This window comes from Macaca thibetana, chromosome 9 (assembly GCF_024542745.1).
Source record: "Macaca thibetana thibetana isolate TM-01 chromosome 9, ASM2454274v1, whole genome shotgun sequence".
Lineage (NCBI taxonomy): Eukaryota > Metazoa > Chordata > Mammalia > Primates > Cercopithecidae > Macaca > Macaca thibetana.
The window spans coordinates 58,914,943-58,940,607 of NC_065586.1; the positions used below are offsets into that span (position 1 = coordinate 58,914,943).

Below are 25,665 nucleotides of genomic sequence, written 5' to 3' on the forward strand. Positions count from 1 at the left end.
GATCTTCAAATGAGGAGGGAGGTAGAGGATATACTTTGTAATATACATATGTTAGACATTCTTTGATATATGAAATATTTCATAATAAAAAAAGGACAGGAGAGAAAAAGAGTACATTAATATATAATTACCCTTTCATGGGAAGAGCATCAGTTTCCATTTTACCACAAGAAAGAATAAGAGAATAGAGTGTAAGAAGCTACCATGGGAAATCACTTTGGTTTTACTCAATATAAAAGCATATGCAATAAGGCAAAAGATTCACCTTCTTCATGAAGTTTCTTTAGCCAATTTGTTTAAAAGATCTTTTCACAATTTATATGTCATATATAAGCATATGTTAAATAGCATTAAATAAAATTATTTTATTTTTTCTCAAAATAGAGATGTAGGATTTACTATTCTTTTAAAAATGGTAAGATTTATTAGTAGAGATGTTGAGTTGACTTGCAATTGGCTTTTGTAGCATTTTTCATTCGTATTACTGGGGTATGATCACATAAAATATGATGCACAGATCTTAAATGGTTATCCAAAACAAAACATAGAACATTTCTATTATCCCAGAAAGTTTTCTACTTCTCTTACAGGTAAATCCCTACATTCCCCAACAAAAAGGAAACTATTTTCTGATTTCTATTATAGATTGTTTTTGTTTGTTTGAATGGTATAATGCAGAACACAAATACTGTTTTGCATCTGACTCTTCTTGTTCAACATAATGTTCCTCAGATTTATCCATGTAGTTGGGGGTAGTAGCAGTTCATTTATTTTTATTGCCTAGTAGCATACTATTAAATGAATACACAGGCCAGGCGTGGTGGCTCATGCCTGTAATCCCAGCACTTTGGGAGGCTGAGGCGGGCAGATCATGAGGTCAAGAGATCAAGACCATCCTGGCCAACATGGTGAAACCCCATCTCTACTACAAATACAAAAATTAGCTGGGCATGGTGGCACGTGCCTGTAGTCCTAGCTACTTGGGAGGCTGAGGCAGGAGAATTGCTTGAACCTGGGAGGTGGAGGTTGCAGTGAGCAGAGATCGTGCCACTACACTCCAGCCTGGTGACAGAGTGAGACTCTGTCTCAAAAAAAAAAGAAAAAGAAAAAGAAAAAGAAAAAAAGAATACACAATGTGCTGAAAATCTGTCTTTTTAATGAACATCTCTGTTTGTTGCTATGAATCTTCTCGTACAGCTCTTTCTGTGGATATTATGCTTTTGTTCTTCTTAGGTAAATGACTTGCTGGATCATAGGGTAGATGTACAGTTAATTTTTATTGGGAAAAAAATAAAAAACTATCATACAGTTTTTCAAACGTGTGGTCCCACTGCATGGTCTCACCAGCAAAGAATGAGAGTTCCAGTTGTTCTGCATCCCTGTCAACAATTAGTAGTCCTTTTGATTTTAACTATTCAAGTGGATGAGTGATGGGTCAGTATCTCACTGCGATGTTAATTTGTTTCCTAATGATTAGTAATGTTCAGCCTCTTTTAGTGCGCTTATTTGGCCATTAGATTATTTCCCTCTATGAAGTGTCCAAGTCTTTTGCCCAATTTTTTAAAATTATGCTATTTGTCTTACTATTGATTTGTCTCATTATTGATTTCTGGATACAATCCTTTGTCAGATACATGAATTGTAAATGTTTTCTCCTAATCTATGGCTGCACAATTCATTATCTTAATGGTATCCTTAAAAAAAAAACTTTATTAAGGCATTCATTTACATACTACAAAATTGATATGCTTTCAGTGTATAGTTCAATGCTTTTGTGCAAAGTTTGTGCAAACATCACCACAATCAAGTTTTAGAACATTTACATCACCCCCAAAATATACCTTTAGGCCTATTTACAGTCAATCCCTCTTCTACCCTCAGTCTACTATTTGAACTGCCCTTAACCGTAGGGGACCTTTTGAATTAACAAACCCTTTTAAATGTAAGGTCGTTTAAAAATAAAGAACTACAAAATGTTTTAAAATCTCAAATAAGTGCTGACAGCAGTGGCTTATGAAAACTTTTTTTTTTTTTTTTTGTTAGGTTTATCCACCACTTTTTAATCTTTTCTATCAGTATAATCAGTGGGAAGGACTAAGACATTTCACTATCTAATCAGGACAAATGTGGCATATTTCATAGTTGGCTGTGAATTAACAGAAACAGTTGGGGAAAACCAAGTTTTACTACCTACTAAAAAGATCCCCAAATATGTATACAGTTGGCCCACTGTATCTGCGTCCACATGCAACCAACTGTGAACTGAAAATATGAAAAAAAATCCAACAATAAAAAATAACAGTAATACAAAATAATACAAAAAACTATGGTATAACAACTATTTACATAGCATTTACATTGTATCAGGTATTATAAAGAATCTAGAGATTATTTAGAGTACATGTGAGTATATGCATAGGTTATATGCAAATACTTTGCCATTTTATGCAAGGGACTTGAGTACTGGTATCCTGTGTATGTGTGAGAGGGGTCCTAAAACCAATCCCCTGAAGATACCAAGGGAGGACTGTATATTATATGCATGAATCTGTAAGTCTAAGGTATGTACATTTACTAAGTAAATGGCATAAAATGAGAACAAATATGGCCTCAAAATATTTTCTGCCTTTAGTTAAATACAGGGTTTTCTATTCTTAGTACTGGTTATAGGGAAAAAATTTTGAACAAACATATTTCCTTCCACTAGTCCTCCGTGCTGAACTTCTCATAATTCTCAAGCTCACTTTATATTTTGCCTTTTCACTTTCACAATGTCTTCTGGTGAAAGGTTCTCCATTTTGACATGTCCAATTTATTTTTCCTTAAAAATTGTTTTTTCCTAAGGCTAGTCAAGTAAAGCAGTGGAAGTGGAGAAGGAACAAAGAAATCTGTAACTGGTTGTGATCAATTAGTTGTAAATACCACTGCATTTGGACCAGACTATATTTTCTTTATTGTTAGCATTTTTAAATTCTTTGTAAGAAAAGTTTTGCCTACCCAAGACCATGATATTTTCCTACGATTTCTTTGAGAGGTGTTATTGTTCTATTTTATGTTTATGTACAATCATATAGAATTAATTTTGGTGTGTGGTATAAGGTAGTAGTAAATTTTTTCCATATGAATATCCACTGACCCCAATACTATCCTTTCTCCTCTATATCACAGTGGCATCTTTGCTGTAACTGTATGACTGTATGTGTGTGGGTCTGTTTTCTATCCTTTGTCTATTAGTACATCCTTGAGTCAGTACCACACTGTCTTAACTACTCTTGTGTACAAGCTTGTCTTCATCTAAAAAAAATTTTACTTAAAAAATAGTTCGGAACTGGGTATGATGGTGCATGACATGCCTGTAGATCCAACTGCTTGGGAGGCTGAAACAGGAGGATTGCTTGAGCCCAGGAGTTCAAGATCACCCTGGACAACATGGCGAAACCTGCAACATAGCGAGACCTTGTCTCTAAAAATTAACTCAATTATATTTGAGTATAGCATATGATTATAGCATATTATAAACTAAGATTCAAATTAATAAGTAAATTGATATAAATCAAATAAAATTAAAATTACAAGTAGTGGTAGGCCTATATTCTTTAACTACCAACAAAATGAAATGTCTTTAAGAATTGATTGTTGGACTGTCTTGACTACCTACTATATCATGTAAACCCACATTTACTATGCCTCTATTCCAATCTACCAAACACTACATAGCTAGATGTGTCAAAGAACAGATCCAACGAGACTATCATGCTTACTTAAAAACTTCCAATATTTCCTATTACTGTTGTGGGGAATGGTCAAAACCAGAGGCAGGGAGAGCAATTATGAGATTACTGTAATAATCTGGGCAAGTGATAATGGCATCATGAACTAGAAGGGAAGAAGTAGAGGAAGTAGAAGAAGGGAACAAGTAGTTAGATTTTCAATATATACAGAAGGCAGACTCAAAAGTGATTGGGTTCTTGGCTAGACGCGGTGGCTCACACCTGCAATCCCAGCACTTTGGGAGGCTGAGGCGGGAGGATTGCCTGAGGTCAGAAGTTCAAGACCAGCCTGGCCAACATAGTGAAACCCTGTCTCTACTAAAAATACAAACATTAGCTGGGCTTGGTAGTGGGTGCCTGTGATCCCAGCTACTTGGGAGGCTTAGGCAGGAGAATCTCTTGAACCCGGGAGGTGGAGGTGGCAATGAGCCAAGATCACGCCACTGCACTCCAGCCTGGGTGACAGAACGAGACTCCATCTCCAAAAAAAAAGTGATTGAGTTCTGATTTATGCTAATAAGTGACAGCAGTTATCAAAGCTCCCTGACTGCAAATCATTAGACATCTATCCCCGACCTAATATTACCACACAAGGTCTAAGGACCCAAGAATAACAACATATAGGCATCATAAACTTCTTTAAGAAGGTCAAAGAATCCAGAAATCGTCTTTTATGTGCTCATGGCATATATATAGCTATTAAAAGCCTCATTATAATTTCAATGACTCAACATGCAAATAATTAACACCTGTGCATATTTTACATACATGAAACAATAGAGGCCAAAAGTAAACTGAAATACCCCCTGGATCACTAAAGAACTTACAATCTAGGCTAGGTGCAGGACTCAGGCCTGTAATCCCAGGATCTTGGGAGGCCGAGGCAGGTGAATCACTTGAGCCCAGGAGCTCGAAACCAGCCTGGGCAACATGGCGAAACCCCATCTCTACAAAAGATACGAAAAATAAGACAGGAGTGGTGATGTGCACCTGAAGTCCAAGCTACTCAGGAGGTTAAGGTGGGAGGATCACCTGAGCCTGGGAAGTTGAGACTGCCACTGAGTGGTGATTGTGCCATTGTACTCCAGCCTGGGTGATGTGAGTGAGACTCTGTTTCTAAATAAATAAACAAACAATCTAGTAAGTAAACTAAATTGCCCATATAAAAAGATTTTTTTAAATGTATAAGAATAAGTGTCATAGTCCAAAGAGTGTTCTATAAATTCAGAGGAAAAATTAGTGAAAGAATGAAGATTTCAAAGGAAAGATTGGATCTATCCCCAAGACACACCACCATTCACATTTAGCTTGATCAGGTTCTTTCAAGAATACTCCCTCACTGTGTGTGATTTTAAAACATAAGTATTATATACTTTTCCCTCACAGTATTCATATTTCTAATTATAAATTGAATGATTAAAAATTCAATTTTATAAGTTGCTAAGTTATAATTGAATTGAAATTTATTGAATATTAAATGAATAATTGAATTATAAATTGAATGTCTGCCTCTAATACAGACTATAAAATCCATGAGGGTAGAAGCCATGTCTGTTCTTGTTCTCCAAAATATCCTGTGCATATGACATATAACAGTCACTTAATGAATCATTATAAAATAAATAAGGGAAGGCAGGAAGTCCAAATTCTTCTGCCAAGTTTTCCAAGTTCATGGAAATTTTATCTTTATCTACTTAGTTACAACAGGTAATCTTTGTCCCAAGTTGCCTGGTTTTATTTATAGTGCAAATTCATTTACTTGTTCAACAAATATTTATTGAGTGACTACAGTGTACAGATTGTTTAAGGGATTGGGGATACAGCAGTGAATGAGACACAAAGTCTTTATCTTTATGGAGACTATTTCACATAAGCTATGTTCACTCTTGTTTTGGAGATAATCTCAACCATTCCTTTTGTGTAAAACATCTTCTTTACTCCCTTCTCTACCATGAAGTCTTCCTGAATGCTCAAACAACTGGTAGGTAGAGCTGCCAGATAAAATACATGATGCTCAGTCATATTTAAGTTTCAGATATGCAATGAATAATTTTTTAGTATAAGTATGTCCCAGATATCATGTGTCCCATCTGAAATTCAAATTTAAATGGACATCTTGTATTTTTATTTGCTAAATCTGGCAAACTCTTTATCTGGCAATTTTCCCCTTTTCCAAATTTCCATTCTAATTGTATTCAAAATCAAAAAGATTAACATTTGATTATTCTCTTCTGTAGGATTTTTGTTTTGTTGCTCTATGTTTTAACAAATACTTGATAGATTCAGAAATTAAAATTACAACAAAGATTTACAAAGTTTTTTTCCCAATTGTACTTGCAATACTGAAAAAAAAAACCAAATGGTAAAAATTTCCAACACTAGAAGACTAATGAAAATAAATTATATTATACAGCACTCCAAAATTATAACTGACATAATTAAAGACATTGGAAAATGTTGAAAATATATTAAGTGGCTGGGTGTGGTGACTCACGCCTGTAATCCCAGCACTTTGGGAGGCCAAAGGCAAGCAGATCACGAGGTCAGGAGATGGAGACCATCCTGGCCAACATGGTGAAACCCTGTCTCTGCTAAAAATACAAAAATTAGGTCAGGCGTGGTGGATCATGCCTGTAATCCCAGCACTTTGGGAGGCCAAGGTGGGGAGACCACCTGAGGTTGGGAGTTCGAGACCAGCCTGACCAACAGGGAGAAACCCTGTCTCTACTAAAAATACAAAATTAGCCAGATGTGGTGGCATGTACCTGTAATCCCAGCTACTCAGGAGGCTGAGGCAGGAGAATTGCTTGAACCCGGGAGGCGGAGGTTGTGGTGAGCCGGGATGGCACCATTGCACTCCAGCCTGGGAAATAAGAGCAAAACTCCGTCTCTAAAAAGCAAAAAAAAAACAAAACGAAACAAAACAAAACATTAGCTGGGCATGGTGGTGCGCATCTGTAGTCCCAGCTACTCGGGAGGCTGAGGCAGAAGAATCACTTGAATCCAGGAGGTGGGAGTTGCAGTGAGCCAAGATTGTGCCACTGCACTCCAGCCTGGTGACAGAGCAAGGCCTTGTCTAAAAAAAAAAAAAAAAAATATATATATATATATATATATATATATATATATATATATATTTTAAAAAATACATATATATATTTTAAAAAATATATAAATATATTTATATATATATAAAGTGGGAAAAATGATATAAAATCTATTTCAATTGGTTAAGAATTTACATACACAGAACGGTTGACCATACTCCTTATAAATGCAATGGCATGAAGGAGAAAGACCAAGGAACTCCAGATTAAGGAAACCAAAGAAACATGCCAAGTTAAGGCAATGCATGATCCATGATCCTGGAAAACAAAATCACTAGAAAGAATATTCTTGGGACAACTAGACAAATCTGCATATGTACTATGTTTAGGCACATATATTTAGAGAGACAGAGAGGGAGAAAAAGCAAGAATGCTCAAAAGTGTAGTAGCAGAGAACTCTGTACTCTTCTTACAGTTTTTTCCTAGATTGTCAATCATATCAAAATAAAAAGTGTGTGGAATAAAAATAAATATGATAAAAACAAATAAAAATTTGTGGGAAAAACCCTACAAGGAAACACAGGAAAAATTATAGAGTAGTTAATGCTGGGTGATATGATAAATGTTAATTTAAATTTTTTCTTTTGCATGTTTTTGTATTTTTAACGCTCCACAATGAGCATGCATTGTTACGGTTGGAATTTTTTTAAAAAAAATCACTTAAAGGTACCTTGATGAAACATATAACCCATGAATCTTTGTCAATTTTGATGTCTACAGACCTCCAGAATAAGGAATTATTTTTAATGTTTTACTAAATAATCATTATATAAAATATACTCTTCTCAATATTTTTTCCAACTGAATACATTCCCAATTATTTTCCTGAGAGGTACCAAAAATGAATATCAAAGAAGTTTTTCCATCTGCCCTACTGTATAAGACACTCAATAGACTTATAAGTAATTTTTAAATGATCTAACTTAAAATTTAGATACAAACAACCTTTTCAGATATATTTCCTGTACTCACATTACCTATTATACACAGAAATAAAGCAAATCTGATAACTAAATCAGTGACATCGTGAAGTATTTTTCTCGTTGTTTAAAATAAAAAGAAATGAAAATCTGGAGCTGAGTTAATATAAATCTACATGAGAGCAACTAAAAAAACAGATGAGAATATTTCTAGAAAAGGCCTATCTCTTACCGTGCCCATGCCACACAGTAATTACTGCATTGAAATCACATTAGGTCAGTCTGGTCTTACAAATCTTCCATTTGTTATTTGAAAAATACTAAGTCCCAGTGAGCTGTGACAACATTCTTTGGTAAGTTTATATTACTGTCACCCATTTTGCAGTCAACTAAAAATTCTCAGCATCAAGCAAAATTTCTGCTAGTTTATTTTTCAGTATTCCTGGTGGTATATTTCTAGGTTCCACATAACAAGAAAGATTAACTCTGACTTCAGCATAACAGATGTGAAGTTTGATTGTAGAGTAAATTGAATTTACCTCCTAACCAGCATTTCCCTTCTGGAAGGTGGCAGGAAATTAAGAGGTCATTTTTGCATTAATACCTTGCTAAGAGAAAGAAAACCTGTCTTTCCTCATGTAAGAAATTATCTTTCTATGAACAATCAATCCAATTGGACTGATGCTGTAATATAAGAATTCTATTTATCAAATTAAGAATTCTATCTTAACTTGAACAAATTAGTAATAATACCCACTGTATTAACTTAACAACTCCCATGTTTAACATTTACTTTTATTCAGGTCAATTACTGAAAACATATATTGCCTCTCAGAATGAATTATTCATTACAGCTCAAAAGGAATAATAGTTTAACAATAAAACAGAAATGGGAACATCATATCCAACTGGCCCTGAAAATATCTAACACAAACCCTATGAGAAGTCATATTTCCAAATGAAAACTAGAATGCCCTTCAAGGACAAGAAGTTAAAGATAGGAGAAACCAATCAACTCTGGAATAAAAGACAAAATGATAGATTTAAATCTTCTGTTTCTTAAGTAGCAAAATTTGACAATTTGGGGCTGAAGTTCCTTAGTTTTCTTTCTGTACACTATGGACTGAAACCAGAGAGGATGAGAACAAAATATTTTTGGTGGAAACTGGAGTCCATGGCTTGTTAAATTTGTAAAAGGGTACCACAAATTGAGGCCCTTAAAACTATTCACATTGTCAGGGACCCCTAGCCTGACCTGAACTCCATATGTGAAAACATACTACAGATTCCTATTTTGAAAACAGTTGAGAGGAAAAGAATGTGATAAGTAACTGACTATGTAACAGCAATGTTAACATTCTTCTTAGAAATCCCTGAATATCTAGGGCAGAGTGCAGTGTCTGACACAGAATATGCTCTCAATAAATTGTGGTCAAATTTAAGTACATAAATCTCCAAGAGAATACCTTAAACAAAAAGGAAAAAGTAGAATCTGTATGACCCTGAACACAGACATAAGTATGGAAGAATAAATATCCTTTACAATTTTGGTGAAACCCCAATTGTTTGCTTTAGCAAAGTGATCAATATGAAAAAAGCATTGTTGGGTGATAGATATTCAAGAGAAGAGAATTGAAAGTTTATTTTAACCTGGCAACAGAGCATGACTCTGTCGCAAAAAAAAGAAAAAAAAATTCCTCAGTTTTCATTCTTTTTTGAGACAGAGTCTCGCTCTGTCCCCAGGCTGGAGTGCGGTGGCACAATCTCAGCTCACTGCAACCTCTACCTCCTGGGTTCAAGCGATTCTCCTGCCTCAGCCTCCCGAGTAGCATTCACCACCATGCCCAGCTAATTTTTGTATTTTTAGTGGAGAAGGGGTTTCACCATGTTGGCCAGGATGGTCTCGATCTCTTGACCTTTTGATCTGCCCGCTTCAGCCTCCCAAAATGCTGGGATTACAAGCGTGAGCCACCGTGGCCGGCCGTCATTCTTATTGCTCCCTTATGATTTCAAATTTTGTTTATCTGTGCTTTCTTTCATTTTTAATAGATTATATCACATGATTCTGTACCACCTCCCACCACATTTATCAAGTTTCTATAAATAGTAATCTACTAATAAAGTTGTTACACGGTATCATTACACCCTTAAAGTGGTATAGTAAAAAATATGTTGAGTCCTTGTCTGGATTCCTAGCACAGAGCTTCAAAAACCCTAGGAATTTCCTGATTGTTAAAAGTGTCTTTGTTATGCTGATGGAGCGACTCACTGTCAGCCCCAGGATGGGAAGTGGTCACCAGAAAGTCTAACCTTGTGATTACATAATTGGAACTTCCAGTCAGAAAATGACCACCTATCAAGTGGGCAGAATATAGTGAAGAATGAAAGTCACTGCTGTGAAGGAACACGTTCTAGTGTAAGAGAAACCATGTCAGCATTATAATTATATACACAAGATCACAGAATCACATTTATAAAATAACCAAATGAATGGGAGTGGAGAAGGGAGGGAAAGGAGGGGAGAATGTGAGGTAGGGAATATATGAAATGAGTATTGATGATAAGAAAACATGAATAGTTAGGCAGTACAGGAGAAAGGAAGAGATGCTTGTAGGAGAGAAGTATAAGATGAAAATACAGGGCCAGAAAATGAAACTAAAGAGTGTATAATGGGGATTAATTCATATTCCTCTAATGTGTCTGATAAAATAAAATAAAAAAAAAAGATAAAAGAAACTTTAAAGTCTGTACCTTAAAGAATGATCACTTTTTAGTTCTTGGATTACTTTTACTGTGCTAAAATGAGTTGGCTGGTGCAACTAAGTATTTGAAATAAAGCTAGAATTTTACACTCTTAGAATTCCATTTGATAGCAATGCTTCATAAATAATTGATAACCAAATATTAAAATAACCCCATTAAAAACAGGCATTTACCTACACTGCTGCTGAGAATGAAAACATTTCTAATTATTTTGGAGAGGAATTTAGCAACATCTAACAAAATGCTATATGCACTTATCCTTTGACCCAACGATTCCACTTCTAGGAATTTACTCTGAAGAAATACCTCTAGCAACACAAGAAATATGTATGAACAAGATTATTCATTGAAAGATTGTTTTTAAGTGTGAGACTCAAAACAGTCTTAATGTCCATACATAAGAGAGTGATTGGATAAAATATGGTACATTCACACAATGGGGAAAATCCAACTATAAAAAATGAGGATGATTGTGGCTGGATGTCTGTAATCCCAGCACTTCGGGAGGCCAAGGCAGAAGGATTGCAGGAGGATTGCTTGAGCCCAGGAGTTCAAGACCAGCCTGGGCAACACAGTGAGACCCTGTCTCAGTTTTTTTAAAAAATGAAATAGGCCACGCCCGTAATCCCAGAACTTTGGGAGACCAAGGCAGGCAGATCATGAGGTCAGGAGATCAAGACCAGCTTGGCTAACACAGTGAAACCCCGACTTTACTAAAAATACAAAAACTTAGTTGGGTGTGGCGGCGGGCACCCGTAGTCCCAGCTACTCAGGAGGCTGAGGCAGGAGAATCCCTTGAACCTGGGAGGTGGAAGTTGCAGTGAGCCAAGATCGCACCACTGCACTCCAGCCTGGGTGACACAGCGAGACTCCGTCTCATTAAAAAAAGAAAAAAAAGAAAAAAAAGAAATAAAAATGAGGAAGATCTCTGTGAGCTTTTATGGAACGATTTATAAGATATACTTGATTGAAAAAAAGCTAAGTTCAAAGAGGATCTATCTATAGTGTGCTACCTTTCATGTAACAAAGAAGATGCAATAAAATATGCATTTAGCTGCTAATTTGTGCTAAAAGAAATTTAGAAATGTGAGCCAGAAACTAAAGAGATTATTTATAAAGGGTAGGTAGGAATAAACAGGGTAGGAATAGAGAGAGAATGGGGAATGAAGAAGATGAGAGATAAGGGAGGAGCGACACTTCTGAGTAAACCTTTTCATATAGTTCTGATGTTAAGAACCACAAAAATGTTTCACATACTTAAAAAAAATTAAAATACTTGGAGGGGAAAGGAACTAACTTTAACTAAAAATTCGTGTTTTGACAACATACACAAAGGCTAAAGACAAAAAGAATTGTACACAGATATTAAGCTCTACTTAGTAAATTAGTTTTTCACAGCATATTAGTTATTACTGCATAACAAGTTGCTCCAAAACTTCGTGACTTAAAATGAGAAACACTTATTATCTTCATAGTTTCTGTGGATAAGGAATCCAGGCATGGCTTAGCTGAGTGCCTCTGACTCAGTATCTCACAAGACTGCAATTGAGATGTAGACCAGGGCTGCAGTCATCTCGTGTTTGAGGGAGTATTTGCTTCCAAGGTCACTCATGTGACCTTCTGGGCTCAAGTGATCCTCTTACCTAACCTCCCAAGTAGCTGGGACTACAGGTGCATGCCACTATACCAAGCTAATTTTTATATGTTTAGTAGAGATAGGGTTACACCAAGTTGCCCAGGCTGGTCTTGAATTCCTAAGCCCAAGGGATCTGTCCTCCTTGGCTCCCCAGAGTGCTGGGATTATAGGCGTGAGCTACTATGCCTGACCAGAAACAGTAACTTTGAAGTGAATAAACTGGGCCAACATTTTCTTAACCATGTGATCAAAGTCAGTATTACCAGTAATGAAACGTACTAAAATCTTAATATAATGCATGAAAAAAGACACAATAGCATTTCTGTGTTGTGTGTGGTTTTTTTTTGGGGGGGGTAGGGGGGGTCTTGCTCTGTAACCCAGGCTGGAGTCCAGGGTTGCAATTACGGCTCACTGCAGCCTCAAACTCCTGGGCTCAAGCGATCCTCCTGCCTCAGCCTCCCAAGTAGTTGGGACTACAGGAATGTGCCATCATGCCTGGTTAATTTTACTTTTTGTAGAGACAGCATCTTGCTCTGCTGCCCAGGCTGTTTCTATGGTATTCCTATCAAAAATGTATTGATAATGAGGAAACTCCACACTGAAGGGCATTCTACAAAAAAACCAGTCAGTACTCTTCAAAATTGTCATGGTCATAAAGACAAACAATGACTGAAGAACTGTTCTAGATTAAAGAGACTAAGGAAATGTGATAACTAAATGTGATGTGAGCATCCTGGACTGGATCTGGATTAGTCAAAAAGGATATTAGGATTGAACCTTCTAACTAAATGTGAACTAAATGTGAACCTTCTATATAGCCATATTAAAATTACCAAAACTAAAAAATTAATGTTAAGCTGGGTGCAGTGACTCATGCCTGTAATCCCAGCACTTTGTAGGCCAACGCAGGTAAATCACCTGAGGCCAGGAGTTCAAGATCAGCCTGGCCAACATGGCGAAACCCCGTCTCTACTAGTAATACAAAAATTAGCCAGGCATGGTGGCAGGCGCTTGTAATCCCAGCTACTCAGGAGGCTGAGGCAGGAGAATCGCTTGAACCTGGGAGGTGGAGGTTTCAGTGAGCTGAGATAATGCCACTGCATTCCAGTCTGGGCGACAGAGTAACATTCCATATCAAAATAAATAAATAAATAAAATAAAAATTAATGTTGATAAAATACCATGGACTAATAGATGGCACCTATTTAAATTTTGCTAATTATTTCCCTCATGTCAGAATTTTGGCTTCTTGGCTTCTGTTTTCTCTGTGAAATACTCAAGAGCTAGGTCAAAAGACAGGTTTTCTAAATTTAGGTCTAGCACTTTTTCTACTGTGATATCAATTTACAGTTTTTATTTATAAGGATAAGTCAATGTAATTAAATGATTTTTAATAAACAATAATTTTTGGCTGGGTGAGGTGTCTCATGCCTGTAACCCCAGCACTTGGGAGGCCAAGGTTGGCAGATCACTTGAGGCCTGGAGTTCAAGATCAGCCTGGCCAACATGGCAAAACCCCATCTCTACTAAAAATACAAACATTAGCCGAATGTGATGGCGCATTCCTGTAATCCCAGCTATGCGGAAAGCTGAGACTTGAGAATCGCTTGAACCTGGGGGAGGCGGAGTTTGCAGTGAGCCGAGATTGCATCACTGCACTCCAGCCTGGGTGACAGAGTGAGACCTTGTCTTGAGAAAAAAAAAAAAAAATTAAAGGCATTAAATAAGAACATTAAATATGTATTTAATATTTTTCATTTTTTTATATTATGGCATACTATACAAATAATACCAAAATCATCACTTACAAATTTATAGTACAATAACTGAAACAAATAAAGATTAATAGAAATAGTGAATAAAATAGAAAGGCATTACTGCATAAAATATGATTATCTCCACAGTAATTCAAACTATTTCAAATTACACAGTGTTTTTCATGAGTGTATTTATTTTCTCCTTGCAATTAAAAACATTTAAATACTCTTCTTGATTTTCTTATAATTTTTTTTTTAGTTTTTAAAAATCAACACACAATAATTAGACGGCTTTTTACCAGTGATGGATGTTAGGTTGGGGATGATTTAAAAGCATTTCATCTTCAGAGAGGCAATATAGTTGACATAAAGAGGGAGAATAAGGAGTAAGAAAGAAAGGAGAGAGCTGTGTAGAAAGTCAGGGAGATGCAGAGCACATAGTTAAATAGCCTTTGCATTCTCTGAATCTTTCCCATAGCACATCTTTACAACATGCCACTGACATTAGAAGTCTCCCTTGTGCTACAGTCAATCTCACTTTTTTCAGATGAGTAAATATATCAGAAAAACCCTAGGGAGAAAGTTAAATCTAGGAGTGAGCAGCAATTTTACAAAGTTACAATCCTGTGTTAACTGAAATTTCATTATCCTCCTCAGAAAATACAACTATGTCAGAATTTCTTCCAAAAAGCACCATAAGTTTTTATTTCTTTCTGAAGGGTTATGTATATCCTCCAAAAAAGTTTCTTTCCCAATTCCTTGATGATTTTTTTTTTTTTTTTTTTTTTTGAGACGGAGTCTTGCTCTGTCGCCCAGGCTGGGGTGCAGTGGCCGGATCTCAGCTCACTGCAAGCTCCACCTCCCGGGTTTACGCCATTCTCCTGCCTCAGCCTCCTGAGTAGCTGGGACTACAGGCGCCCACCACCTCGCCCGGCTAGTTTTTTGTATTTTTTAGTAGAGATGGGGTTTCACCGTGTTAGCCAGGATGGTCTCGATCTCCTGACCTCGTGATCCACCCGTCTCGGCCTCCCAAAGTGCTGGGATTACAGGCTTGAGCCACCGCGCCCGGCCCCTTGATGATTTTATAACCACTTTATATTTTGTCTATATAGCTCCTCTTACTGCTTACAGCAGAAAAAGGGGAATAAAGAGATCTATATGCAGTCTCAGAAAGGTGTTTTCCATCTCTCTTAGGAAGAAACAGGGCATTTCTGTATAGTTTAAAGGGCAGAATTACCAATTTAGATACAGACCCATTCCCTCCATTCATGGGGGAAATATTCTGTTATGAAGAAAGGAAAGATCATCTCTTTTGTCAGAATACAGATCTAGGTAACAGTCTTGAATCCCTGGAAATACTTGGAAATCACATCCTTTAAAGAATTAGACTTGGCCAGGCTTGGTCGCTCATGCCTGTAATCCCAGAACCTTAGGGAGGCCAAGGCGGGAAGACTGCTTGAGCCCAGGAGTTTGAGAAGAGCCTGGACAACACAGTGAGACCCTGTATCTAACTAATTGATAATAAATAAATTAAATAAAAATTAGACTTGACAAAATTTTTTTAAAATTCCAACAAGAATTTTCTGTGTATATGGACTTGACAGAAAGTTTCTTTTTTTCCTCCCAAACATGTGCTCCAGTGCACAGAAAAATAGTTCTAAAAATCAAAATAATACCTTTACAAAGAAAAAGAAGTGTCTTAACCAAAAGGAGAATATCTGAAATAAATTGTATGCATGTATAGCACTATTTGGTGTACATAATTACATATAGATTCACACAGATTTTTTATCTTAAAATAGCAAATGACTTCTATTTTACAGAAGTATGGAAACTGAAAAATTACTTAAGATACCTGTATCAAAGTTATTTACAGTTTAAAGAATTGATGGTTTCAAATTATTAATTCACTATTAGAAACATTAAAATGGATTTAACAGTGTAAACAAAGTATCAATAAAGTCTCCTCCTATCCACATGGCAGTAAAATATATAACAGAAGAAAAAGCCAATGTATCCCATCTGGTTTAGTAAAAAGATGATGATAGTTTACTTCTAAAGAGATACAATCATCACTCAGGCTTAGAAGACATGGACAACAAACCTAAAGACATTTTTATATTTTCTTTCAAAATGTCCTGATCTATCTAGTAGTATTTCTGTTTCTGGCACATCCTGTCCAAATATGAGTAAAGCTACTCAACAACAAAAACAACCACAACAAACTGCAGAATTTTGTTCACTGTTTTGTAATTCACTTGTTGATAAACTAGATTTTTAAGCTAAATCAACACTCTGTAAATAAAGTAATTTCAATTTTCTTGGTGTATATTAGAGATTTTTAATATATTGAATCCTCTGTGAGATTAATAGACAAAATGGCTTTCCCTATAAGAAACTTTGCAATGTGGGAACATTGCCAGCAAAAGGACTAATGAAGCAGAGCAATATATTCTCTCTCTCTTTTTTTTTTTTTTTTGACAGAGTCTTGCTCTGTTGCGAGGCTGGAGTGCAGTGGCATGATTTTGGCTTACGGCAACCTCCACCTCCAGGGTTCTCAGGATTCTCCTGCCTCAGCCTCCCGAGTAGCTGGGACTACAGGCGCATGCCACCATGCCCAGCTAATTTTTATATTTTTACTAGAGACGGGGTTTCACCATGCTGGCGAGGCTGGTCTGGAACTCCTGACCTCAGGTGATCTGCCCACCTTGGCGTCCCAAAGTGCTGGGATTACAGGTGTGAGCCACTGCACCCGGCCTATATATCTTTATAAATTGAAATCATTTGTGAGATTCAAAATACTAGATATGAGGGGGAGCTTTGTCTAAAGCATATCATTCTTATCCCTATGAAAAAATTCAACTGAATTCTTCTACCCCATCTCAAACTGCTGTTTTATTATTGCAACTATCTTAAAGTGCATGGTATGGGTGATTTGACTTTTCACTGTGGAATTAAGCGGTAACTCTTGACAAAGCAGTTATTATCATGAGATAATTGACCGTATTTGAGAGTTAAGCATCCTGAGGCAAAGTTGAGTGTACTTAATCCTGGCAGGTTAATTATCTAGTGATTATGGAGCCTTGAAAGGTATTACTCCTAAGAACCATTTGCAAAATGACATAATTTTAAAAAACTTCTTAATTTAATAAAAATGAAAAACAAGAATAATCAAGTTCTTTAGTCATCTACTGATAGATAATGACTACAAAGCAGCTTGCATTAAGGGGCATCAATGGATTATAATTACCTTTGTGTAGAATGTCCTTTATTAAGCTGATTTCGTGTGAGTGTAGCTAACAAATGGTTGTTGCTGAAGGGAAAATTTCAAACTTCGAAGATGTCAGAAACAAATTAAAACTACAACGTAATATTAAAGAGTTTTTATACTGCAGTAATTTTGGAACTACTTTAACAAGGATAACCAATCAATTCAGATGTGTAATCTAAAAGTACAAAATGCAATGTAACAGCTTACCCAAGATTTTAAATTAAAGAAACAGAAATTTGTCACTATGTATTTCTTTTTTTTTTTTTTTTTTTTTTTTTTTTTTTTTTTTGACACGGAGTCTTGCTCTGTGCCCCAGGCTGGAGTGCAGTGGCGCGATCTCGCCTCACTGCAAGCTCCGCTCCCCCGGGTTCACGCCATTCTCCTGCCTCAGCCTCCCGAGTAGCTGGGACTACAGGCGCCCGCCACCTCCCCCGGCTAATTTTCTTTGTATTTTTAGTAGAGACGGGGTTTCACCGTGTTAGCCAGGATGGTCTCGATCTCCTGACCTCATGATCCGCCCGTCTCGGCCTCCCAAAGTGCTGGGATTACAGGCTTGAGCCACCGCGCCCGGCCTGTCACTATGTATTTCTGAACCTTGGCTGAAAGTAAACCACACAAATCAAAACCAAAGTGAGATGCCACCTCATGCCCAGCAGGATGGCTATTACTTTTTAAATGCAAAATAAGCATTGGTGAGGAGGTGGAGAAATTGGAACCCTTGTGTATTGATGGTAGGAATGTAAAATGGTGTACCTGTTGTGGATCCGACAGTTCCACATCTAGGTATATATCCAAAAGAGTTAAAAGCAGGAACTCAAACAGATACTTGTACATTAACATTCACAGTAGCACTGTTCATAATAATCAAAGATGGAAACAAATTAAATGTCTATCAACAGATGAAGCAATAAAACAAAATTTCACACATACAATAAAATATTATTCAGCCTTATACAAGACAAAATTCTGATAACACACTATAACATGAATGAAGTTTAAAAAGATTATGCTAAGTGAAATTAAGTCAGACAACTTTTGTATGATCCTATTTGTATGAGGTACCTAAAACAGGCACTTTCATAGACAGACAGTAAAACAGTTACGAAGGGTGAGGGGGGAGGAGGAAATAGGAAATAGCGAGTTATTATTTAATGGGTACAGAGCTTCTGCTTGGGTTGATTTAAAAAAAAAAGTTCTGGGGAGGAATAGTGGCAATGGCTACACAACATTGCAAATGTACTTAATGCCACTGATTTGTACACTTAAAAATAGTTAAAATGGTATAAATTTTATATTGTGTATGTTTTTTACCAGAATTTTTAAAAAGTAAATTGTATCATTTAGTAATTATAATTTGGTTATGTCACAAGAATATAGCAATGGTATTACTGTGGATACTTCACTTTTTGTCCCAGCATGTGTCTAACCAAATATTTTCAGATATTTTTCAGAGAGAAATATCATTTCCCCTGGGTTCACTAACAAATAAGGCATACTGGGGTCACATATGGGGAGAATTCAGCTTAAAAGGCACTACAGTCAAGGGTACACTCAATAAAAAAGAAGAACTACCTAAAAGAAATGTCAGGCATTATTTTAGATTTCAAGAGGAACTTTACTAATTTATAATAAAATCTAACAGTATTAATCTTAGAATGTGGGAAAAAATGAATCAATTTCATAACACGTTTAAGCTACAAGAAAAAATTTAAAAGATTATCTAGTATTTCTATGCAAATCCCCTCAATTTACAGATGAGGAAACGGAAGAAAAAGTAGTTGATAAGTAAGTCAGAGAGATGATTTAAATTAAGGGAACAAAAAATAGCTTTAATAATCTAAACATTTTATTTTAATATATAAAGATACATCATTTGCTAATATTTAAAATAGGGTCAGCTGGGTGCAGTGGCTCACACCTGTAACCTCAGCACGTTGGGAGGCAGAGGCGGACAGTTCAAAATCACTTGAGGCCAGGAGTTCAAAATCAGCCTGGCCAATATGGCAAAAACCCATCTCCTCTAAAAATACAAAAATTAGCCGGGCATGATTGTGCATGCCTGTAGTCTCAGATACTCAGGAGGCTGAGGCACGAGAATTGCTTGAACCTGGGAAGTGGAGGCAGTAGTGAGCTGAGACTGCACCACTGCACTCCAGCCAAGGCAACAAGAGCAAGACTCTATCTCAAAAAAAAAAAAAAAATAGGGTCAAAACCTTTGAACATGCCTACAGACTGACATTCTAGAGATTTTCTTGTGGAACCACATCTAGGATTCATAGTTCATGAATTTTCATTTTGCTTTCTTAAAAATTTTATTTTTAGACAGGGTCTTACTCTGTTACCCAGACCAGAGTGCAGTTGCATGACTGTGGCTCACTGCAGCCTCAACCTCCCAGGTGCAAATGATCCTCCCACCTCAGCTTCCTGAGTAGCTGGGAATACAGGTGTGTGCCACCATGCCTGGTTAATTAAAAAAATATAGTTGTAGAGATGTGGTCCAACTATGCTGCCCAGGCTGGTTTCCAACACCTGTGCTCAAGCGATCCTCCCACTTCAACTTCCCAAAGTGCTAGGATTACAGGTGTGAGCTATGGTGCCCGGCCTAGTTTCAACCTTTTTAAAGCATAGAGAAAACATAAAGACACCTATGAAGCACTCCTGAATACAGATGTCTACAGCTTTTTACTGCCTTTAATCTTTTACACTAAAAATAACTCATATGTATTTAGTTTTAGACCCAAATTTAACTAATTAAACTAATTCTCATTCTACTTGCATTCATATTTCATCAGAATATATAATGTTAAATAAATAATGAACACAAATTTCACAAAGTTTAGGAAAAACAAAATAAACTTTTTGTAAGCAAATAACTTTGTTGGAACAGAAGTAAGGTGATATAGCAGAAAGCAGCCCAATAGCCATGAGTTTTCCCTCATGTACTTCGTACTATTCATTATGTTTTAACACGGATGAACGGAGAGTGTGAGTTATCAAAGCAAGTTAAAGTGAAGTGAAACTCAATAGATAACATGATCAACACTCCTAACACTACTAACAACATTACCTAACAAAAATTGTGTATATATTCTATGAGCCAAGCTGAAACTTTACATGCATTAGAAAAACGACATGGAATTGCCTTGTAGATTACATGATGGTTTTTATGAACACCCTTTTTAACTTTAAAGCATTATTCAATAGTAGGGTATGATAATTTTTAGTTGTCTGTCATGATTAGAACCCAGGACTATCAAAACCCTCTTCCTCTGGCTTGACGTTGCTACTTAAACATAAGGGGATCTTCCATGGAAATAAAAGATGTTTAATATATGGTGATCAAAAAATAAGAAATTGGCCCTTCTTCATTTTAGCAATGTATTTTTGGAACTTAATGGCTCTAGAATAATGTTTCCTACTTTTAAGCATATAAATGGAATCATAAAGTTTATATTCATTTTAATAGCTTTACTGAGGTATAACTGACATACAATTATCTGCACAAATTAAAAGTGTATAATTAGATAAAACTTGACATATGTATAAAGTTCTGCAACCACAACCTCAATCGGAACACATCTATTGCTCCTAAAAGTTTCTTCGTGTCCGTTTGTGATCACTGCCTCATAGCATATCCCTGTCCCCAGACAACAATGGATCTGCCAACACTATAAATTTGTTTGCATTTTCTAGAATATAAATAGAATCATATAGAATGTACTTTATAGTATCTTTCACTCAGCATAGGTATTCTAAAATTCTTCTATGCTGTTGGTTCATTTCTTACCAATAGTACAATTCTTTTATAGGTGAGTAGTATTTTATTCTATGGAAATATCACAATTTGTTTATCTAGTTACTAGTTGGTGGATGTTTGGTTTATTGTCCAGACTTTGGCTATTACAAATAAAGCTGCTATAAACACCTGTGTATGTCTTTACATGGACAGATGCTTTCATCTGTCCTGGGTGAATATCTAAGAGTGGTATAGCCAGGTTAGGTCATTTGGAGGATGTATATTTAACTTTGTAAGAAACAAGAACACCATTCTCCAAAGTAGTTGTACCATTTTACATTCTAGCAGCTCCATATATCCTTACCAATATTTAGTATGGTCACACTTTTACACATTCTAATAGCTGTGCAGTTGTTTGTTATATGGGTTGAAGTTTGCGTTTTTGGATATGGATATTTAATTGCTCCAGAACGACTTGTCAAAAAGACTGCTTTCAGTTATTTCGGGTAATATACCTAGAAGTAGAACTGCTAGATCATATGGTAATAATTCTATGTTTAACATCTTGAGGAACCACCAAATTGTCTTCTACGTTCCTATTTTACATTCCCACCAGCAATACACAAGTGTTTCCAATTTCTCCACATCTTCACCAATACTTGTTAGTTTCCATGTTTTAAAACAATTGTCATTCTGATGGGTGTGAAGTGGTATCTAATTTTGGTTTTGATTTGCACTTCTTGACTGGTTATGTTGAGCATCTTTTCACGTGTTTACTGGCCATCTGCATATCTTCTTCAAATAAATGTTTATTAAATTCCTTTGATCATTATTGAATTATGTTGTTAGTTTGCTTATTGTTGAGTTGTTACTGTGTTAAATATTCTGAATATGAATCCTTTATCAGATATATTATTTGCAAATATTAACTCCCATTCTACTAGTTGTTTTTTCACATTCTTGATAGTGTCCTTTGATGCACAAGAGTTGCTAATTTTGATGATGTTTAACTTATCTATTTTTTCCATTTGTTGCTTGTACTTTGGAGTCTTTTTTTTTTTTTTAAAGTGAAGATTGTTTTGATATCATCAGCATCTGCTGCAAACTTAAACCACTTTTAGGACTATTCTTTTCTCTTTTGTCTCTACCAAACTTTTAGCATCGTTCCCTGGTTCTAAATACATTTTCCACCTTCTTTTTACATGTCTTTTACAGATTTGAGCTTTTTTTTTAAGTTTTAAAACTTTTATAAGTTTAATGTTGTCACTGTATGTTTACATATTCATTGGTACAATTTACATCGAGTTTTTTACTTATCCATTTTTGCAAAGATATGTACACAAAGATACATATTCAATAACTGAGAAATAAGTGAAACTTATCTATACTTTCAGGTTTGTTCGATCATGATACTTCTGATAAGGATCATGGGCATATCAGTTTCGCCTCTTCCAGAAGGACGTCGTCATTTTATCTTAAGAGTTTACTCTGGGTTTTATTGCAGAATATAAATTCCCTCAATCGCTTTTTTCTTGCAGGTGCCTTTTTCCATAATTTTTTCTTATAACCAGCCCTTCTCTTCCAAAGGCCACAATGAAGTCTAAGAAACCTATAGATGACAGCTTTCACAATCTTTCTCTTGCCTTTTCGTATACTGAGGTATGTTAGAGATCTGACTGGCAGCTTCAAGATACTTGGAAGCAAGGGGACCACTCTATTAAGGATCGCTGAAGTATGCTCACATGTCAGGTTTCTCTCAGATGTGGTAAGTCTGGGAGTGGAGGAAACAACTGGTGTCTGAATATGACTAAAACGTCCAGTGGACAATGCAGAAATAAGAGGCATTTTTGACACAGTTTCGGTAGGCTGAAGATGCCAAAATATTCAGAGGCCATAAGATTACTGAAGCTACTCTCACTGCACGGGCAAAGGCAGAGGCAGCCATCTTGTCATCCTCCAAATTTGAGCTCTTATTAAAGAGTTTTCTGTGTGCTCTGCAATTTTTTTAAAAAGATCCCTCCACATTCTCTCCTTAATTAAGATCATTTGTGACTATAAAATCCAAATAGCATTTTTTTATGGCATTCAATCTCCCTAAGCTTTCTTTACTTCCAAAGTCTCATTCTTTGGAATCATATTTATTTTATTTATTTATTTATTTAAGAGGGAGTCTCGCTCTGTCGCCCAGGCTGGAGTGCAGTGGCGCAATCTTGGCTCACTGCAAGCTCCGTCTCCCGGGTTCATGCCATTCTCCTGCCTCAGTCTCCCAAGTAACTGGGACTACAGGCACCTGCCACCATGCCCGGCTAATTTTTTGTATTTTAAGTAGAGACAGGGTTTCACCGTGTTAGCCAGGATGGTCTCAATCTCCTGACTTTGTGATCCACCTGCCTCTGCCTCCCAAAGTGCTGGGATTACAGACGTGAACCACTGTGCCCGGCCCTTTGGAATCATATTTATCTTTTTAAAAAGTTTTAAGATTTGTCTCTTAAACTCTAGAGAACTTATTTAAGTGCTGCCAGTCTGATCTTTCATAACTAAGAACTCTAGACCAAGTGTTAACTTCTCCCAGTGATTCTCAAGACTACTGACACCAATGCTTTAATATTATTCAAAGGGCTTGAGTAGCACTTTTCCCAATTACTTCTTTTACCCTTTGGAAAATAAAACTGTTAATAAGGAAAAAACTAAATGGTAGATTTAGACAAATTAGGCTTCTAGCAGCTATCTGGCACTTCATTATTACCACTATTTCTTGCCGGTATTTCAATTTGTGAATTATCAAGAATATAGCATTTCCTTCCAATGTCACCATTTGTTACCAATGTAACCATTACCTTTGCAGATATATTATGATATTATTTCTATGGATCATCTTTTAATCTTTACCCAGGTGATCTCATAAATTTCCAGGTCAATTTTTATGTTATTCTAGGCAGACAGCAGTTATTAGATATAAAATTAATGAATATATTCAAACTATGTTAGAACTATGGAATTAGAATCAGAATGAACTTCTGGGATGATTAAGACAGTACCTTCATTGTATACATTAAACCATCAAGTGACATGGCCAAGGCACAGGAAGACACACTGAAGGCTTTTTTCCTCTTTCATGGATTTTCAAAGAGGTATAAACAGTAAATAAGCAATCAAAGTAAATAAGCATTTAAGTAAATAAGCATTTCCATAATTTAGAATGGAAGAAAATACATTCTTGCTAGAAAGAAAAAACTGTAATTGTTGAGATGAAATTCCATTTTATCACCTTCCACTATAACAAACAATATTTAAAAAATGATATTGTTAATAAAGAAATATAAATGCAATATATCAAAATTTACTCATAATTTATTAAACAAACATCAAATGGACTTAGACTCTGAAGAGACTTAAAAAAGTGATGAATGTGCTTTTTATCCTGATTGTGGTCATAGCAACAGGTCAGGTATCCATCTGTAAAAACTCACAGAAATTACAGTAAAAAGGATAACTCTTACTATAGGTAAATTAAATCTCAAACACCTAAACTTTAAAAAATAAATGTTGGGCCAGGCACAGTGGCTCATGCCTGTAATCCTAGCACTTTGGGAGGCTGAGGCGACCAGATCACCTGAGGTCAGGAGTTTGTGACCAGCCTGGCCAACACGGTGAAACCCTGTCTCTACTAAAAATAGTAGAGGGCATGGTGGCAGGCACCTATAACCCCAGCTACTTGGGAGGCTGAGGCAGGAGAATTGCTTGAACCTGGGAAGGAGAGGTTGCAGTGAACCGAGATCATGCCATTACACTCCAGCCTGGGCGAAGAGAGGGAAACTCCATCTCAAAAAAATATAAATAAATAAATACATATTTCACTAAGAAAGAAGTTAGTATACACTGAAGGAAATATTGAAAATACTGAGAGCAGTCAATTGACATTGAGGCAATTTTGTTGCACAATTCTCAAGGATATTTACACAAAAATTTAGGATTTAATTTATATATTTCTAAACATATATACACAGATCAGAAATAAACAAACAAAAAACCCCCAGGTTCTTTTGAAAAAGGAAAGGTAACTCACTGTCTCATTTCCAAAAAGTATGTCAACATAAGGCATAACTTTCATCAATGATTCCTTGTAGAACTGGCTAATAAATGGTGCAGACAGATTCAAAGTGAAAATCCTGTTGTTTTCAGAAGCATGGTGAGCCACTTTTAATACTGACTCTGGAGAAACTGTAAGAAAAAAGCCCTGAATGAAGAAAAAAGGAGGGAAAATTAGAAATGCCATCTCCACAGTCACTCCTAGAATAAAAGAAACCTAAACAAAATACAAAAGTATATAAAATACAATTATAAAATGCAAGGCAGAAAATAGCAACATTTGACTGGAAGGGTATTTGATTATATGAGTACCATATGCTTGATACATGCCATTACTTCAGAGAATAAAGCATTACTTATTTCATACTAGGTTTATATGCTCAATACTAAAGAATTCTGGAAATTCATGAAAGAAAAAATATTTGAAAGGTCTCATTCAAGACAATAATTACATTTGAATTAGGGAAACTGTACTACGAAGGCAAACTGAATCCTTTTAGCTTCTTACAAACAGTTCAGAATATATATTTTTTGAGATAAGGTTTCACTATATTGTCCAGGCTGGTTCTGAACTCTTGGGATAAAGCAATCCTCCTACCTCAGCCCTCCAAGTAGC

General features: G+C 36.0%; 2 protein-coding genes and 1 pseudogene across 5 annotated transcripts in view; 1 reads left to right on the plus strand and 2 right to left on the minus strand.

Annotated features, from left to right (window-relative positions):
- The window catches only part of CAMK2G (calcium/calmodulin dependent protein kinase II gamma), a 1,229,125-nt gene that overhangs the window by 480,636 nt on the left and 722,824 nt on the right, over positions 1–25,665 (plus strand). The window lies entirely within an intron of this gene.
- The window catches only part of ADK (adenosine kinase), a 711,694-nt gene that overhangs the window by 154,332 nt on the left and 531,697 nt on the right, over positions 1–25,665 (minus strand). For all 3 annotated transcript variants that reach the window (XM_050803506.1, XM_050803508.1, XM_050803507.1), the window contains one exon: positions 25,027–25,197. In XM_050803506.1, coding sequence (XP_050659463.1) covers positions 25,027–25,197 — 171 coding nt within the window. The remainder of the gene's footprint in view (positions 1–25,026; positions 25,198–25,665) is intronic.
- LOC126962467 (39S ribosomal protein L35, mitochondrial-like) lies at positions 22,002–25,011 on the minus strand (annotated as a pseudogene). The gene has a single exon (XR_007728693.1). The product of XR_007728693.1 is annotated as a 39S ribosomal protein L35, mitochondrial-like (transcript).